The 18,464-nt window shown below is 47.7% G+C and overlaps 1 protein-coding gene across 5 annotated transcripts in view; it reads left to right on the plus strand.

The window, feature by feature from the left end:
* Positions 1-18,464, plus strand: part of TTI1 (TELO2 interacting protein 1) — a 41,456-nt gene that overhangs the window by 19,408 nt on the left and 3,584 nt on the right. For 3 of the 5 annotated variants that reach the window (XM_086330873.1, XM_086330872.1, XM_086330874.1), the window contains 4 exons: positions 2,144-2,292; positions 5,697-5,837; positions 8,304-8,508; positions 8,800-8,887. In XM_086330873.1, coding sequence (XP_086186999.1) covers positions 2,144-2,292; positions 5,697-5,837; positions 8,304-8,508; positions 8,800-8,887 — 583 coding nt within the window. The remainder of the gene's footprint in view (positions 1-2,143; positions 2,293-5,696; positions 5,838-8,303; positions 8,509-8,799; positions 8,888-18,464) is intronic. The other 2 variants (XR_015138640.1, XR_015138641.1) reach the window with 1 other exon arrangement.

Genomic DNA, 18,464 nt, shown 5'->3' on the forward strand with positions numbered 1-18,464 from the left:
TTGTCCATTTATTTTATTTATTGGTAGGAGGAGATTCCAGTGTTTTTCTTACCAACTGATATGATAAAGAAGGGAGTTTAGGCTAATTGAAGCTTTGGCCTGTTGTTTTATTCACAAGCTCAATCTGGAGCTTCAGGTCACGGAAGGATTAATAAATTATTAGAATCTCCTCTGCAAACATAAAATGCCAAGTCATAATGAGCTTGGTGGTCTCAGAACTATCCTAAATCGAACTGAGTCCCAAATTAGTTTGTTAGGTTGGAGTTGAGCAGATTTCTCTCTCTTTTTTTTTTGGCAGTCTCTACTCTGAGGCTCTGGTGAACTGAAGCCAATACTTTTTCAGGATAACAGGAAATAGTAGTTCAATGCAGCAAACTACAACAGATTCCTTCTAAATAGCAGGGGAGCGTCACAACCAAGAACAATTTATGCAGAGCTGAGTTGTTTTTCTCTCCAGAAACAGAATTTTCTAATCAGAAATCCATCCAGCTTTTTCTTCTCCATTTTGTTTCTGGAGCCAACCCAATCCTTGTAAACTGCACCCCTTAACCAAGCCTAGAAACCATGAAGGAGAGGCATCTTGATCCCTGGTAATCCAGATCGCCCATTCCTGTTTGAAATTCTAGCATCGTCCCTGAATCCATTCTTTCATGATTAGGAGCTTCTGGTTCTAGTTGATGTTTGCCAGGAGCGGAATGAATGAATCAAATTTTTCTTCCAATAGCAAGAATCTGCAGCTCTCAAATAGCATTCCACAGTAGGTGAATTTCAAACAACCAGTCCTCCTCTAGAAGCAGAGCACAGCCTTGTTGTTCTTATCGTTATCATTCATCAAGTACACACCACACACTTGGCATTATAAGGAATGTTTAGATTGATAGTGGTTTGACATGGGTTTTTTTGTTTTAGCTATAAACGCACCTTGGGTATCTGAAGCCTCTTTCACCAGGAAATCCAAGCATCCTATAAACACATTTTCCTTTATCTTTTCAGCATTGTTAGAGACAGATATGGACTCTTAAGATTCTGTTTTTCCAGCAGAGGAAACTGAAATGGAAGAAAGTTAGGGGAGCAATGCTCAGCTCCGTGTAAATGAGCACAGCTGATACTGAGGATCGGGGAGGAGGCTAGAGGCTATAAGCAGAGGGAGGAAGAATTTCAGGGAAGGCGTTTTGGCCTGGGTTTCACGCTTCTCAAGTGTTTTTTGTTTTAATTTACAAACTTACACTTATCTCATGCAATGTAGCACTCCAGGCGGTGAAAGCAAATAACTGGTGACATTCATCTCATTTAATTCTCTCAACAAGCCAATGCTTTATCCCCATTTTTGTCAGGTGAGGTAACATGGGGTGAGAGGAGCTGCTCGTAGGATGAGGAGGCAAGACTAGTCCTCTGACCAAACCCCATCACTGTATGTTGCATCAAGCTGCCCTGGTGTTATCCCTCATACCAGGAGGTACAAGGCTTGATCTTGGCCCTCCAAAGAGCTTCCAGGCTGGTAGAGAAGACAGACACGTACCCCCTTAGTCAAAAGGAGAGGAAAGAGAATAAAGGGCCAGAGGCCCACCAGGGAACTGCCCAGCCTCAGGGCTCCCAATTAGAACCTTGCCCTCTTATGTTTTTATTTTAAATATTTATGAATGGCAACTTAGAAAAGGCTAATGGTGTAGGGAAAAAATAAAAATCCTTATCTTGTGACCCCATCTCTGTTAATATTTTGTACTTCCTCCTGTCTTTATATAAAACTTTATATAATAGTACTCACACTGTGTATGCAATTTTGTATCCTGCTTTTCTCTTTTTAACACAATGTTATTTCATAAGCATTTTCCCTTGTCCTTAAAGCCCTTGATAAACACAAATTTTCAGGCCTTCATAACATGCCGTTCATTTTATGGATCATACCATGGTTTATATAACCATCCCCCTACAGTGGACATGGAGGGTTTCCCTAGCTGTTAGAGGTAGTATTTTGGTGAATATCTTGACTCAGAGCTTGACCCACCTTTTTTACATGGTTTTCTTGGGATCAGTTCCTCGACATTTTCCCTCTAAAATCTTACTCCAGATCTGAGATTGGGAGGTTAAGTTGAGGTGCGGCATCTCTCAGGAAACACTGCCCCCAGGTATCCATTTTTTCCAGAGGAGCAGTCAGACCCTCCCGAAGTGGAGGGGGATGACACCGGTCCCCACGTGGAGCCACCACTGCCAGTGCAGATCCAAATAGCCACGGACGTGATGGAGCGCTGCGTCCACTTGATGTCAGATAAAAGCCTGAAAATGCGCTTGAAGGTCAGTGTGCAGCCCTGCCCCTGCGTTCACAGAGCAGCGGGATGAGGTTTGGTCTGCGGGCAGTGACTGCAGGGTGAGCAGGAGCCACCCTTATTTCCGGTGCATGTGTGGTGGCCGAGAGAAGGCCCCAGGAGGAATTTATCTGTGGGATGCCATCTTATTCTTTCTGTATCGACCCAGATGCCAAAAGGGAGCTGAGTCCCCTTGATGGAATTAAAAAGCACAAAGTTTCAGAGAGTCATCGCATCTCCAAGGGCGGCGGGGAGGGAAGTCATAAGCTTTGGGAAGGATATCATTTTCCGTGCTGACTTAATGTGGGACACAGGTTTTAATACTTTAAAGTGGTCGTTCTTCCAAGCCTGACTGTAGCCCTTATCTCTGTTTCCGCTTCCATTCTCATCCTAGGCCGAGCATCAACACTTTTCTTAATCTTACATCCTCACTTGCTGGCAGTTTCTGAAGCAGCAGTTTCCTCCCCATCAGCAAGGACTTAAACTATACAGTAGTGATTCTGATAACAGGCTGGGGGCATGGGGGCAGGGTGAGCATGGGAGACACAGTTTTCAGATCACCTGGGGGCAGATCTGACACCCAAAGGAAAGCACAGCCTGACCCGCTCCTGCCCACCCCCAAGCAGGAGTGAGGAACACAGCCGCCTCCATGAATTACTGATAGTGACTAGGGCACTTCGCCCTGACCAGGGGCAGTGGGCTGGAAAACCCTGGCCCACAGATTACTTCAAACTTCAGCATCTGGGTTTTGTGGACTTGTTTAGTCTTCCCAGAGATACTTCTTAGTATTTTCTGTTCCATTCAGGAGTCATTTTTCAGGTGCCTTTTGTTAGTGGTGTCTGGTTGATACATTAACAAAGTGTCTTCCCTCTTCTGGACACTTTGTAGCAGCCATGTATGAAAGTGAAAGTCACTCAGTCATATCAGACTCTTTGTGATCCCATGGGCTATACAGTCCATGGAATTCTCCAGGGCAGAATACTGGACTGGGTAGCTTTTCCCATCTCCAGGGGATCTTCCCAGCCCAGGAATTGAACCTAGGTCTCCCACATTGCAGGCGGATTCTCTACCAGCTGAGACACAAGGGAAGCCCAGTTGCCATGTAAACACTGTAGCTATGGAGAACGTCAGCACTGGAGTCAGATCGGCATACCCGAGTTCAAATCCTGGCTCTGCCCCTCACTAGCCACATCACCTTTTTGAGCAGGTTCTGCTTCATCTGTAAAGTAGACATGATGATGACCTGCCTCACTGAGTTGTTGGCTATAAGTAAAAAACAGCATCAGGTGTGGCATTTATACTCATTCACTTATTCGCTCAGTACTTACTGAGGACTGCTACAGATCAGACAGAGGGTGTGTAGAAGGAAGTGAAGCAGACATGATCTCTGTCTTCATGGAAATTTCTGTCTCTCAAGGGGAAAGAGGTGATGCACAGATACACACATGTACATGGAGGAAATGCTGTGAAGGTAGTAAGAGGTTCTATGATAGAAAATTCACCCCTGTAGTAAACGTGTTTGGAAACCTACTCTCCCACGGCCTGTTGAATAAGAGGGAGCTTACGTTCTGATTTAGACCAGGTTGTTGGGTGATGTTTAAGCTTAAAGGCTGAGAAGGAACCAGCCCTGCAGGGGCAAAAGGGAGAGGAAGAACATTCCAGGCAAAAGGGGGAAAACATGCATCTTTGAGTCAATGAAGTATGGTGTAACTTGCCCAGTTAGTGACAGAACACAAATCCAAAGCCAGTCAGCAATCCCAAAGCCATTTCTCCCTGAGTACTACCCTTCTCTCCTGAGGTTTCTCTTCTTCCCCTAACTATTCAGCCCTCAAGGGCAGGGCCTATTTTGTTCTCTGTTTCTATTCCAGTCTTCCTATGACCAGCACACACTAGGCATCCAATCTGCGTTTCCTGCAGACCTCACTCTGTCTTCCTAACTCACATACGCACCCTCACCTCTGTGCTGGGGGAAAGCCTGCCCTGGTCATCATGGTGACCGCTGCCTGTGACCCTGAGCAGGCCGTCTATCTTCAGTGAACTTTGAGACATGAGAGATCAGGAGACATATTTTCAGGAAAGGTAAAAAAACCAATTGACATCTAGGCTATCCCAGACCTCTCTTCTGAGGTCTACCGGTGTCCCAGCTGCCTACTTGACCTCTCTGCTTAGAGGTCACAGAACCCGATCTCCCTCCCCTCTCCCAGTTTCCTCCCTCTCCCCTGTTCCTGTCTCGTAAAGCTGCACCTGCATCTGTTCAGTTGCTAAGCCTGAATCCAAGCAGCTCGCTTTAATACTTTTCTTCACCTCCCCAAAGAGCAAGTCCTTCAGCAGTTTAAGCCATTTCATCTCCAAAACAGATCTCAAACGCTTCACATCCTTGCCTCTGTCTCCAGCGTGTGGCTGTGTGACTCCACCCCCACGCCACCCAAGTGGACATATGTCTTGGCTTCCTCCAGGGCCTCCTCACTTCTTCTCACTCCCCCTTCAAGTCCTCTCTCCACTCAGCAGCCAGAGTGACCTTTTTAAAACATGAATTGTATCATGTCACGTTCCTGAACATTCCCCTGGCTCCCCACCACATTTAGTACCAGATAAAAAAAGTCTTAACGTGATGCCTTCATGGTCCAGCCCCATCTTACCCTCCTCTGTCATGCTCCATGCTGCCCTGCTCTAGTTTCTTTTTAATTTTATTTATTCATTTATTTGGGTGTACAGGGTCTTAGTTGCTGCACACGAGATCTTTGTTGTGTCATGTGAGATCTAGTTTCCTGACCAGGCATCAAACCCAAGCAACCCTGCATTGGGAGTGCCAAGCCTTAGCCACTGGACCACCAGGGAAGTCCCAACCCTTCCACTCTTTATGTGACTAGCTCCTGCTCATCCTTTATGCCTCCTTGTGGAAGTTACTACCTTGTTTCTGCCTTGCTTATCTCCTTACAGCAACTTTGCAAGGAAGATACTGACATCCCCACTTTTGACAGAGGAGGAAGCCAGCCCAGCAGCCCTCCCGGCAGCTTGTATGGTGTAGATCCCTCCCTTTAGTGTCTTTGCATTTCTCCCTTGATTTTGTCCTTCGTAGCACTCGTCACAATTGGCGATCATTCATCCGTTTATTTGTCTTAGCTAAGGTCTGAGACCTTGGGTCTTTCCGCAGTTGACCATAAGCCCCTCATGAAGGCAAGGAAACACGTGTATTATGAACACACATATTTTGTCCCTGTGTGCTACCACCCAGTATACCTCACCGGTGGTTGACATGTAGTCAGGAACTCATGAATACTTATTTGACTTAATGAGTGTCTAAGTTTTATTCTTATCAAGTGGCGACTTGATCGCAGATACTTGGTTTCAAGCCTTTATGCTCTGCTGCAATCACGTCCTCTTCCCTTTCAGGTCCTGAACGTGCTGGATCTGTGCGTGGTTGTTCTGCAGTCCCACAAGAACCAGCTGCTTCCCTTGGCTCATCGGGCATGGCCCTCGCTCGTACACCGACTCACCAACGATGACCCCCTGGCGGTGCTCAGAGCCTTCAAGGTACCTCACCAGAGCCCCACTGCCATCAGTCATAGGGATGGGGAGATGTAAGCTGAAAGCTCAGCAGTGTTTTGGGGGGATTGGTTCTCTTTTTATCTGATGTGACCTACTATACCTTGAAGAAAGTACAGAAAAATAAGAAAAGCACAGAGAAAAAGAAATGAAAGTCAGTTTCCTTTTGAATTTGAAGCAGAATGAGTGAGCTAGTAGATGAAAGGGCCACCAGTATCCACTGAGCACCTCCTGTGCCCCAGGCAGCATGCTTGGCAGTTCTCCATGTGTGAGCTCATCTTACAACACCCTTGCAAGGAAGATAATAACATCCCCATCTTTGACAGAGCAGGAAACAAGCCCAGAGATATTAAGGAACTTTCTCAAGATCACACAGCTAGGGACTTCCCTGGTGGTCCAGTGGTTAAGAATCCGCCTGCCAGTACAGGAGACACAGGTTCAATTCCTGGTCCCGGAAGATCCCACATACCTCAGGGCAGCTAAGCCCTTGTGCCACAACTACTAAACCCACAGTCTGGGCCCAGGCTGCACAACAGGAGAAGCCACCACAGTGAGAAGCAACGAGAGGGTAGGCCCCCACTCAGCACAGCTAGAGAAAGCCCTCACACAGCAGTAAAGACCCAGATAGTCAGTGATAGAACCTGAGTCTGTGAGTCACCGCAACTAGAGGGTAGCCCCCCACTCAGCACAGCTAGAGAAAGCACTCACACAGCAGTAAAGACCCAGACAGTCAGTGATAGGACCTGAGTCTGTGAGTCACCGCAACTAGAGGGTAGCCCCCCGCTCAGCACAACTAGAGAAAGCCCTCACACAGCAGTAAAGACCCAGATAGTCAGTGATAGGACCTGAGTCTGTGAGCTCATGCCCACCTCTGTGCATGGCACAAAGAGTCAAGGTGAAGAGGCCGAGGGTCTGCAGTCTAGCAGTGGGCATCCTCTGTCCAGCTGAGCAGCTCTGGACAAAGCTTGCGGCCACCCAGCCCACCTTTCTCATAGTTGTTGTCAAGGATAAAATGGGACTATTTGATGAAATGCTTCAAAAAGGTAAAAGCCCTCTGTGTATGCATGGTATTATTCTCCCTGAGTTAGTTTGGCTTATGTTAGCACACATATTTTGGCTTATTTATTTATATCCTTCCTTGTTCTAAAAAGCACTTAAGGCAGCTTACAGAGATACATTTACCATGGCAAGCTAACATAAATTAGAAGTGAGTGAGCAAGATAAGGCAAAGAAAAAAAGATGTGTAGGGATATAAAATGAAGCCAGGGATGCAACTGATATACTTGGCAGAAGTATATTGTGTTTCTGTAAGATTCTTTAACATATACTGGACCAAAATGCAAGCTTACATTGATAACATACAAAATTGTTAATGTATTTTCAAAAGCAAAATGTGCAAGGTGACACACAGATGTGTTGGTGGTGGGGCGGGGTGGGGAGAGAGAGAGAGAGGGAAGAAGAGAAGTTAGGGGAAGGGAGGAGGAAGGAGGTCTTGCTCAAATTGTACTCAGCTGTGCTGTTTCCTTTAAGAAAATTAATAGGTTATCTGAAATGACAGCAAGTGTGGAAAAAAATATAAAGGTGTATGCACTGTAACTGAGGCTGCTTTCCCACTGCCAGACCCATTGGTGACCCTTGAGCTCCGTCAGGCCTTGTGCAGCCCAGCTGAGGGCGCTGAAATAAGTGCCTCGTTCTCTACAAAGTCAGCAAATGCTCTCTGTGCTGGATATGCCTTGCTTACCAATTTTTAAAGAAATTCTTATTATCCTGTACACTCAGTCCTGTGCAGTGGGGCAAAACGTTTCAATATGTTCTGCTAGAGAAAGTTTAAAACGAGACATGCAAAGAGACTGCCTGTTGTGAAAGTTGGAATGAGGATGATGTACATAATAGATTGTGCCACGGAACAGAAGGAACTCTGACTCAGCTCTGCCCACCAGGGTCCCTGCCCAGACCCAGCCAAGGACCTCGGCCAGTCACTGCCCTCCCGACACCTGCACATGGCAGCAGCTGAGCTGGGCCTGGGCTCCTGGGCCTGTTTGTGTGTTTTCAGCCAACTCTTTCAGAGTTAAAAAGCACAAGTCTTTCCTTCAAGGGCTGTTAGGAAGATTCGAGAGATGATCTATGTGAACTGCTTTAAGCTCTTGGTTTTTTTTTTAACAAAAAAGAAGGAAAATTCAGGTATTAACCATATTATTCATCCAACCCAAGATTCCTTTGAATTATTCTCCACGTAATCTGTATTTATGGATAGAAGCAGCCATGCCTCGGGAACAGAGACCTCCGAATTCATAACTGTCAGAATCACAAACCGTGGGCAAGGAATTAACAGCAATAATTCTATTTTTTTTTTCCAAGCAGAGACTGAGATGAAATTGAATTACCAAACATTCTCCTAAACGCTCTTGCTGCCTTAGCAATGTTCAGTCACCGGATTAGGGACTGTTTCCGCAGGTTTTGCGTACCCTGGGAGGCAAGTGTGGCGATTTTCTAAGGAGCCGGTTCTGCAAAGATGTCTTGCCAAAGCTGGCTGGCTCTTTAGTCAGCCAGGCTCCCGTCAGTGCCAGAGCTGGACCAGTTTACTCCCACACGCTGGCCTTCAAGTTGCAGCTGGCCGTCTTACAGGGCCTGGGCCCCCTCTGTGAGAGACTGGACCTCGGTAGGTACCAGCCCGTTTCGCCTGGACCCACACCCCATCCTCTCTGTCTCACCTGCTCTGTTGCCCTCTTTACTTGGCCCTGCTCCCCTCATCTCCCTTCCTGTGCACATCCTTCCATCTCACTTTGGCCTCATTTATCCGTTTACCTTGCTGTGTTTTTTGACTTGGGGATGGAGTATAGAGCCCATGCATCTTGCCGGGCTGTTCCAGTTTCATGCAACAGCAGTGGGTTACTGCTCATCCCTGACGAAGTCTGAGGGCCAACGCTTGTTTTGTTTTTCCTCTCTGCAGGTGAGGGTGACCTGAATAAAGTGGCGGATGCCTGCTTGATTTACCTCAGTGCCAAACAGCCCGTGAAATTACAAGAGGCGGCCAGGAGGTACGTCTGCTTGATCACCTGCATCTCTTTTACGTTTGTCCTAAATTATGGATGATTTGCTAATGGTGAGCAGAGTGGAGGCATTTCTGCTCCTTTCTCTTCTCTCTCTCCTCGCCAGGTTAAGATGGGTTCTTTAACTGTGCCAACATCCAGAGATGGCATTTTGACTAGATGCCTTTCTCTTTGAAAGTAACCTTTTCCTCTGCTGCAGTATCAGCAACAGTTCCAAAGGGGCCAGAAGCATAAAGACAGTGTCCTGGACGGGAGCAGGCAGAGGGTGATTGGCTTCTAGCTCTCCTCCCTGGTGACCCTGGCACCTCTCTCTCAGCTCCCCCACTCGCAAAGCAAAAGCATTGGGTTATTGATCTACCAAACCTTGGCTCCACAGAATGTCTGAATGGTCTTCAGGTGCCACAGACCCTCACAAATCGTATGCAGCATTGTGTGTGTGTGTGTGCAAGCAGACACGTACATGTCTTTCTCTAGATGGAGTCTACATCATTCATCTGATATATAATAGGAGTCTGTGAACCAAGAATTATTCAAAACCCCTAGACTAATGATTTAAAGGGCCTTTTCAACTCTGAAATTATGTGATTCTCATTTCTAAAAGATTTGCTTATTGAAGAATAGCTCTACTGCCTTCAACAGAAGAACCTATGTCTGGTTCCGAGAGTCCTAAGGAATATTCAGCAAAAGCTAAAACTGAGCACAGCAGCCTTCCCCCGACTTGAGACCCACAGTGCACCCTGACCCTTCTCTCCCGAGCCCTCCTTCTAGCCGGCAGCAGCCTGCGCCCTGGAACTGCCATCTTTGGATGTCTGCAGCGGAGGTGAAAGCTGGCCGGTCTGCCTGGCACTGCCTTCTGCCCTGGGCCTTACAGTTCCACCTCCCCAGGCAAAGAAACAGCCCCTCCAACTCCATCAGTTTCTGGAAATGTGCCCCTAATCTTCCTTGGTGGGCTCAGTGTCGCCTCACTCCCTGAAGGGCTGGAAGGCTGCTCTCTGTCTGTGAGTGAGGAAAGCCCACTTGCTCCCTTATAAACCTTGCACTCTCTGGGAGTGATGGAAATATCTCTTCGAATTGATTTATTATCCTTTCCAGTTTTCTGCTCTTGATTTCCCCACTTCCCTTTTTTCTTTCTGTCCCTTTCCTGTCACATCCTCTAGGCCCAGAATCAGTCATGGTTTCTCGAGCGCAGGGGCGCATCTCAACCAGCTTCTTGTCCCCAGACATTCTCGTTCCTTAAAGATGAAAATCGTCCTCCCCCAGGCAGAGTCCCTGAAGCTAATTGTGCTCTGATTTAAAGTACAACTCATGAACATGATGGATCCATCTGGAAGCAGATTCTTCTGGGTGTCTGCTACAATCGAGAGTCTGAAAGGTCTGGTTTTTCTCATCTCCCATCTCATTCTACTTTTCCTCCACCCTCCCCATAGCTGTCCTTCCAATTCAGACCCATCAAACAGGCTAATATTCACAAGTCATTATCTTTTCATTTCTAATTTTTTTTTTTTTTTTGCCACTGAAAGCAATCAAACCCAAACTGGACCTTGCTGACTCTTGAGTTGGAATTCCAGGTGCCTCAGGAGGAGGCGGGTGGGGAAGGAGGAGGTTGCTGCCAGCCTGATCGAGGTGCCTTTTGTTTGCTCCACCGCATTCCACTCAGGGTTGAGTCAGATGACCTCCTTCTGCCGGGCGGGCCAGGCGGGGAGGAAGTACAAGGTTGATTGCTTCACGAATGCATCATCTGCAAACTTATTTTGAAGTCAGGGGAAAAAAATACCTGTGTTGTCCTTGATCCGGAGCTGATTTGGCATCTTGATTCAGAAATTAATAAGCTGTCTAAAGGGGAGAAGAAGCGTGAGACAATAGGCAACCTGGTCCCTTTGTGAGTCTGATTGCAGAGCAAAGCAGGGAGAAGGGTGGGCCAGTGAGTATGAAAGCAGTCAGACCTCCAGGGACTAACGAACGAGGTCCCCTGAGTGAGACACAGGCCCCAGCTCAGCAAATGGCCGCACATCCATCCTGTTGTTTGTCCTTAATTCTCCTCTTTCCTTCACATGCCGCATCCGTTCCAGAAGTGAAGCCTGTCTATCTAACTTGCAATATCTCTCTTAACACTGTCTGCTTCTCCTTACCTCCAAGCTGCCAGGCCAGGCACCCTCATCTCTTTACGATCCCCTGCAGAAGCCTCACCCCAGCCCCCTGCTTCCACTCCTGCCCCTCAGTGTTCCGCCCCGACAACTGTCAGTGACACCCCTACCCACTTGGGGGAGAAGTAAAGGTGGTGTGTTCTTTGCCAGCGCCCATAAGGGAGTTCTGTAGCCAGAGGGTTACAAAAACTCCAGTCTCAGCTCCGTATTCAAGAGAACTAGTACAGACTAGAGCCGTTCAGAGACGCCCCAGCTCCCTCCAGGGCAGTGACTTCCTGGCACCGGGCAGGTGACTGGCTGGGCTGTGGTAGGGCTGGTGAGGATACCTGGGAGGGCAGGTGGCTGCTCTGAGCCCACCCCCACCCCAACGCAAAAAGGAGATGGAGGAGCAGCTGTGTCTGTAGGTCTGGCAGGTGGGGGTTCGGTGAGACCTCGGCAGGGTGGCCTGCCTCATGTGGGGATGGAGGCAGACTCAGCAGCTCGAGGCGAGTTCCCCTTTGCGTGTATTCACGGTTGGATTTTTCCTTCCTCCTGTTTGCTCCTCCTGGCTCCAAAGAATGACCAAGCCTGTGTTTGCTTTTTTAATTTGTCATATTAAATATAGCCTTTGTGGCAGGCTTTTACATCCTGGCTGTAAACTCTAGAAATGGAAATTGATCAGGGGGTGGTTGATATAACCAAGGCCATAAATGCTAAGAACGGAGATGCCATTCCAGTTTAATGCTTTTATCTAGCGAATGTGCCTTGTAAGGAGGAACATAAATCTTGCAGCTTGGTTGGGGGGAGGGGGGCGGGATGGGGGGCATGGGGGTGGGTGGTAGGAGTAGGGGTATAATCTTGCTGTTTGTTACCACCAGGTGTCACTGTTAACTGGCTGTGCAAGAGAAAATACCAACCCTCCCAGAGTTCACCTAGTTAAGTGATTTCAGTGGGTAACAAATGAGAAAACCATGTTTGGGGTGTGGGAGGAGGGGTCAGCATGTCAGGAGCTATAAATAAGGCCCAGTCCCTGAGAATAAGCACTGGAGTACAGAATAACACGTTCTCTCAGCCACGCCCCCGTCTCAGCCTTGGAGAACTTAACTGACATCAATTCCCCAGTGGCCCCAGTGGCCTTTGAGGCACCTCCCGGCATGCATTGGGCCTCCACGGTTCTGTGCCTTTCTGGCCACGGAGCTTTTCCTTCTCCTACATGAAAGGAATCTGAGATGAGCACGCATTCCCCCAAATTCCTGTGTTTTTCCTTCCAATCAGTACATGCTCTCAACCTGGTTCAGTTCAGCTCCATTAAAACCACACTCCTCAGGCCTCTCTCCGAGCAGCCTCTGAGGTTCCCTGTCTTTTGCATACATCATCCAGTCAGTCTCCCACCCTCAGGCTAAACAGAACTAGAACTGGGCAATATCTGTTTTTTCAAACTTGGAAGCCCATGCCCAGCAAGGGAGGGACAATGCTTTCAGGCCACCCAGTTTCCACCCCCACAGTCCTAACTCCGCCTGTCACTCTGAGGTGCCAGGTGGGGGTGCAAGGTGCCAGCAGTTAGCGACCAGCTGGTACACCTCCTGGTTGGGCAGGTGTGGGATGCTGTGGTTCTTGATGCGTGTGGTGGGAAAGGGAGAGAGCCTCCCCCATCTACCTCTCCTGGACATTGTGTAGACAGGCCCGGGGCTGCAGTCCTGGACGCAGGCAAACCCAGGTTCACATCTTCCTAGCTCTGCGACCTTGAGCAGGTGGCTTCGTTTCCTTGCCCCTCATCTCCTTTCCCTGTAAACCGGATTTGGTGATAACAGCTTCCTTCCAACATGTCACGCCAATGCTTAGCGTTAGTGTGTAAGACTCCACTCGGCAATCATTCATGCTGCTGATTGACTGAGTAGCTACTCCGTGCCTGGCACTGTTCCAGGCATGAAAACTAGAGGGGAGCAGGAGAGAGAAGGCCTGCGCCCTCATGGTGCTCCCATTCTGGAGTTAACATTTGTTTGTATGTGCACACCTGTGTGGAAAACGTTAGTCGCTCAATCATGTCTGACTCTTCTGTGACCCCATAGACTGTAGCCTACCAGGCTCCTCTGTCAATGGAATTCTCCAGGCAAGAATACTGGAGTGGGTAGCCATTGCCTTCTCCAGGGGATCTTCCTGACCCAGGGATCAAACCAAGGTCTCCTGTGTTATAGGCAGACTCCTTACCATCTGAGACACCAGGGAATCATCCATGTGGGGAGATATATAATTTGCCAAATATATGATATGTTTTGTATTTGTTACACATACATGTATACCCTTGGGCATGGTATTTTTGTTGGAAGCCTGCTTCATCTTGACTGAAATCTGAAACGGGGTATTCACCTCAGAAGGATCTTTTTCTTAAATCTTATGTACTTATCTTGACTGCACCTCGAAGCACGCGGGATCTTGGTTCCTGAACTGGGGACAGAACCTGTGCCCACCGCAGGGGAAGTGCAGAGTCTTAACCACTGGGCCTCAGGGAAGTCCCTGAAAGGTCTTTTTCATGTCAGTTGTTAAACCTTTCCCTTACCACTTTTGCTTGAGCAGCCAGGACCAAGTTTGAATGCTCATTTACTGACTGACTTCCCCGCATTCTTTCTAGCAGTAGGATCTCAGCCCATCAAAGATGCAGCCGCTGCCTCAAACCCTGGACGAACTCAGACTGGCAGAGGCTTGTTCATTTCATCCCCGTCAGAGCCCCAACTCCTCTTTACCCACATGTGGGCTTATTATATTTGAATGGATCAGCAGCCACAGAGGTGATCCGTTAGTTCAGCTGAGCTTGAAATTAGCAGCTCACCCCCTTAAATGGTGTGGGCAATGTGTTTGAGCTTGGGCTGCTGAGCTGTTTCCCCCTCAGACTACACCCAGCATGGAAATGAGGGCACTCCTAATATTTTCCCTTTTGATATTTGATTAATGGTGGACAAATCCAGACCCAGTAGTTAGCTTTCCTATTATCCATCTTTTGGCAGGCACTGCTGCTTTTCAAGTCTCATTGTTCTAAAAATGCACTCAGATCTGAGGCTGTTCACTGTGTGGATATAGGCATGATTTCCTGGTGTCAGAGATAAGAGACATCTGCCATGCAAATTACAAACGAAGAGGGTTGCTGGGTTTCAGATCAGAAGGCAGGGACCTCTGTGCCACCAATTAAATCAAACGCTACCAGTCCTTCCCCTGCTTTCTCGGTGGTGTCACATGACTGATAATCTGCCAGGGTCATCCATTCTACCACCCAGTGGTAAAGCCCAGTGTGGGGCCTGCATGCACACTTATATGTGCCGTACTGGGTCGGGAACCATGATGCTCATGATGGGAGATCGAGCCTGGTAGCTGGACAGCCTGCACCAAGTAGATTTCAGATATCAGAAGCCTTGGCCGACTACAGAGTGGTCATTTCATCCCTTTGCAGGGTCTGAGGTCTGTCTTGAACACCTAAGAAGCAGGAATGAATGTTGACAATCTCAGTGCTTAGTGAAGTAGCCAGGGACATGGCCTCAATTGTCTTATTATATATGTATTTATTCAAAAGATGCTTTAGAGTCTCTTATTCGCCAGATACTGTGCTGAGAGTTCAAAGGTAAAGACCACGGTAGAGTTGGCCTCACATGACTGCTTAGCAGTGGTATCACCTTGGGCAAATTAATTTCCTTCTGGAAGTCTCAGTTTCCTCATCTACAAGACTAGAATAAGCATATCTTTTTTTTTCTGCATGATAAAATTATTACAAAGATTTAGCAAAGTCATGTATATTAGTCTATAGCACAAAATGTCAGCCCAAAGTAAAAACTCAATCATTATCATTATTTAAACTTCTTCCTTATTCCAAAAAAGACCTTGAGTATCTTACAAACTGAAGTGTATGCAACAAGGTAAATAAGAACTGAAGACATTTTTTAAAGGAAAAATAAGAAGAGGGGAAACAAAGTGAAGCCAGGGCTGAGGTTCATTTGTAAAACACAGACTTGGAGCTCTTCACCTGTGCTAGAGATGAGCCTGCAGCAGGCTCTGGGCTTCCTAACACAGGAGGCAGAGAGGGAGACATGCCTGCTGTGCGACTTCCAGTCATCACTGAAGTCAGAACAGAAAGCTTTTAGAAGGCAGCCCTCTGGAATCCCCTTGGTACTAAACCCTGAGAAAATGCACCCCCTGGGTCATCTTAAAAGAACACTAGGTACCTTTGTGACTGATGACTCCTAACATCCTTGCAGTAAATACAGAAGTATTTCCTAGAGCTGTTTCTTACAGCTCCATCAGTGGAGGCTGCTGGCTTGGTGCCCAAGCGTGGGTTCAGGAAAAGAGTTTGAGGGTGGCAGGGAAGGGGTGCAAAACAGGTAGGCTACCAGGAGGATGTCTTTTTCTGCAAGGGTGTGAATCTTCCAGGGAGGGTCAGGAAACTCGGCATGCAGCCGGAAAGTACAGACGGGCAGGGCCACTTTGAGATCCATGCCCAGCAGCGTTGCCATCATGGGATCTGGGCTGTCAGTGGGGCCTGGAGCCGTAAGAGCTGGCCAGATGGGAAGGACTGCTTTTAAATCCGGCCCCAGTGGGATTTAAACCCTTCTCGGCTCTGGCTTATTTTTGAATTGTCGGTAACAGATTGGGCCTCTCAGTGCCATATCTTTTTAAATATGCACAAAGCCATGGAGTCATTCCACTGCAACTATGATACTCTGTCTTGTGATACTTTAGGGACTGCATTAGCATCGTAAGCTTTCACTAGTGTTTATGGTTTTAATTCCTATCCCGGTTGCATTTAAAAATGTTTTTAATACCGGGCTCTGCATGAGTGTGCGGGTTGGCGATCGATAGATGAATGGCTGTGAACAGGTAAATATAGTTAAGTCGAACGAGTATGTATAGCTGCAAAGGCAATTGGTGGTATTTATTTGGAGAGTAAATCGTTGCTCCAAGTCATAATCCTCCATTTCCAACATTTAGAAACAAAAAAACGGCCTCTGTGCAGGGGAAGATAGCTAAATTGAATAGCAAGAAAGGACAGGCTTGAAATACTGGTTAACCAATGAAGCGAGACCCATTAGAGTAAATTACCGAGTATGGAAGCATCGCCCCACTGCTTTGCTGACTCCAACACGTGGATACCCTTAGCATCCATTTATTTAAAAGGAAACGCACAGCCTCATTTGTAGCATCAGCATGTACTGAGTCAGCAGGTACAGAATCATGGGAGAGGAGGTGGCCGGAGAAAAGAAGAATGTGGCGGCTGTTCTGCCAGAAAGGGAACCACAGGGAAGCCAAAATCACTTTGCAGTATGCCTGCTTTCCAACAAGTGAGTTTATCCTCCAGTTGCCTTTAGTTGCACCCACATTGAGACAGCCTGTGTCGTGTCCCTAAGGAGACACCCTGAGTAACTTCTTTCAGTGCTCCAAATAAATAAATAAATAAACCTCTCAGAGCCACAAGTTCTTTACCACTGGCATTTATGCAGACAGCTCATGAGAGCATTTTATAAATCCAGAAGGAGACAAGGAGCAGCAGATCCCTCAAGCAAGTAATTGACAGAGAAAGAATAGCCTGTCACCCAGGAGAACTGGGAGCACTGAATTTCAGTTACGGTTTATTTAGCTTTGCCGAGCCTCGATTGGCCGGCGGTTTTCTAGAATTCCCCTTGAAGCCAGGGCAGTCTAGCACGAGATGGTGAGGACACACTCCATAATATTCACGTCTTCAGCAGGAGGGTGTCTTTTTGGTTCTGCCCCACTTGGGATGGACAGGCCCAGGACTCAGCCCCCAGATTTGAGAACTTCTGGGGCATGTTGGAGCTGGAAGGGGCTTAGAAGCAATCTCACTGATGTCCAGGAAAGACTTGCGGGTCCCCACCTCAGGAGTCCTTCCCTGGCTCCGGCCCAGCCGTGACCTGAGCCTGGCCCTCTTCATGTCACACTGTGGGTGTCTGTGGTCCGTCTGTCCTCCCCCACCAGACAGGGAGCCCTGAGGCCAGAGCCTTCGTCCACCCATCTTTGTGTCCCACACACACCTGACACAGCTCCCTGCGCTGGACCAGGTGCCAGTAAACATTTGGTGAACCACACAGGGATGGGACCAGACCCAGCCAATCAGATTCCAGCAGCACGTTTCCCAGCCCCCCAGGCGCCCTCACCCCTGGCTTTGTCACTCAGAGCACCTGATACTGATCGTAAAGGAATGAGTCGCTTCTGTTGGTTTGGTGTCTGGAGTTTATTAGGTACTTACTGATACCCGTCAACTGTAGATAGGGCTGAAGTACAGGGAAATGGCTGCCTGCATGAAGTGAAATTCAATAAAACCGCATTTTAAGTGAAAAATCAGTATAAACACCAGGCATCTTTGCCATGGAAACAGAGGTTGCTTAGAAACTGCCTAACGGCGAGTTCTAAATTTTTTAAAGTCAAGTTATCATTTAAGCTACACGGCCCTACAGGTTATTGAGAGATAATCACTCGCCTCAGGACACTCGGAGGCAGGAGGCCCAGCTGAGTGCCTCCCAGAACTCTGGGGACCAGATAATCTCTTGATAACTGTGCTCCCTGGAGCCACCGATTTGGGCCTGGGGGAAAGAGAAAGAAATTTTTGTGCAGGAGTTAAATGGTGTACATATATATATATTTTTAAAGTATTTTTCTTTGGGCTTGAAAAAAGATGGAGTTGGCCATTTGGCGTGTTCACCAGCCATCCCGGCCATGTCTCAAGATGTATTGGGAACATTTTCCAGGCAGTTACTCCAATCAATTCAAAGCTGAGGTCTCCTCTTTGTCTTTCATCTTTCGATTATGCAGAAGGATGCTTTCAGGGTCTTTGGCTTTCTGCCTTTCCCTGTCTGGATGCCCGTCTCCCCAAAAAGGCCAGGAACCTGGCCTGGGACAGGGTGATCCTAGAGGTTGGAGCAAAGCTGGGCCTCTGAGTAGTCAGACAACACCTCCTGGGTCTCAGGCTCAGCTCCCAGGGCCTCAGAGTGAGCGAGGGTTTGGGTTCAGAATTTGTCAGTGTTTAGAGTTCAGCAGGTCGCATGTCTTTTGCCAAGCAAAGAGCACAGCTCTGCCTACCAGGCACCTGGCACAGTTGAACGGCGCAGTAATTGCTCGCGACCTCAGGCACATGGAGGGCAAAGAACAGTGCATTCATTTCTTCCTGAAAATAATGGGCAAAATTACAACCCCAGTGGCTGAGAATTGGGACCCCTACCAAGTCAATATGAAGGAAATTATGACTGAAGCAAAAGACAAATGTTCTGCCCTTTTCAGAGCATCTGAGAATTTTCCATGGTGTGGCAGTCCTGCTGGGGTTGGTAGTGATAATTATTCCTGAGACACACACACTCTTTCTGGAAGGAACAGTTGTTTTCATCATACACTTCAAAGTGTTTTCCTGCACCTCATCTCCTTAGAGCCTCCGAACAAACCTGTGAGGAGGG

This window comes from Bos grunniens, chromosome 13 (assembly GCF_055505025.1).
Source record: "Bos grunniens cultivar Pamir isolate PY7600 chromosome 13, Bosgru_T2T1.0, whole genome shotgun sequence".
Taxonomy (NCBI): Eukaryota; Metazoa; Chordata; class Mammalia; order Artiodactyla; family Bovidae; genus Bos; species Bos grunniens.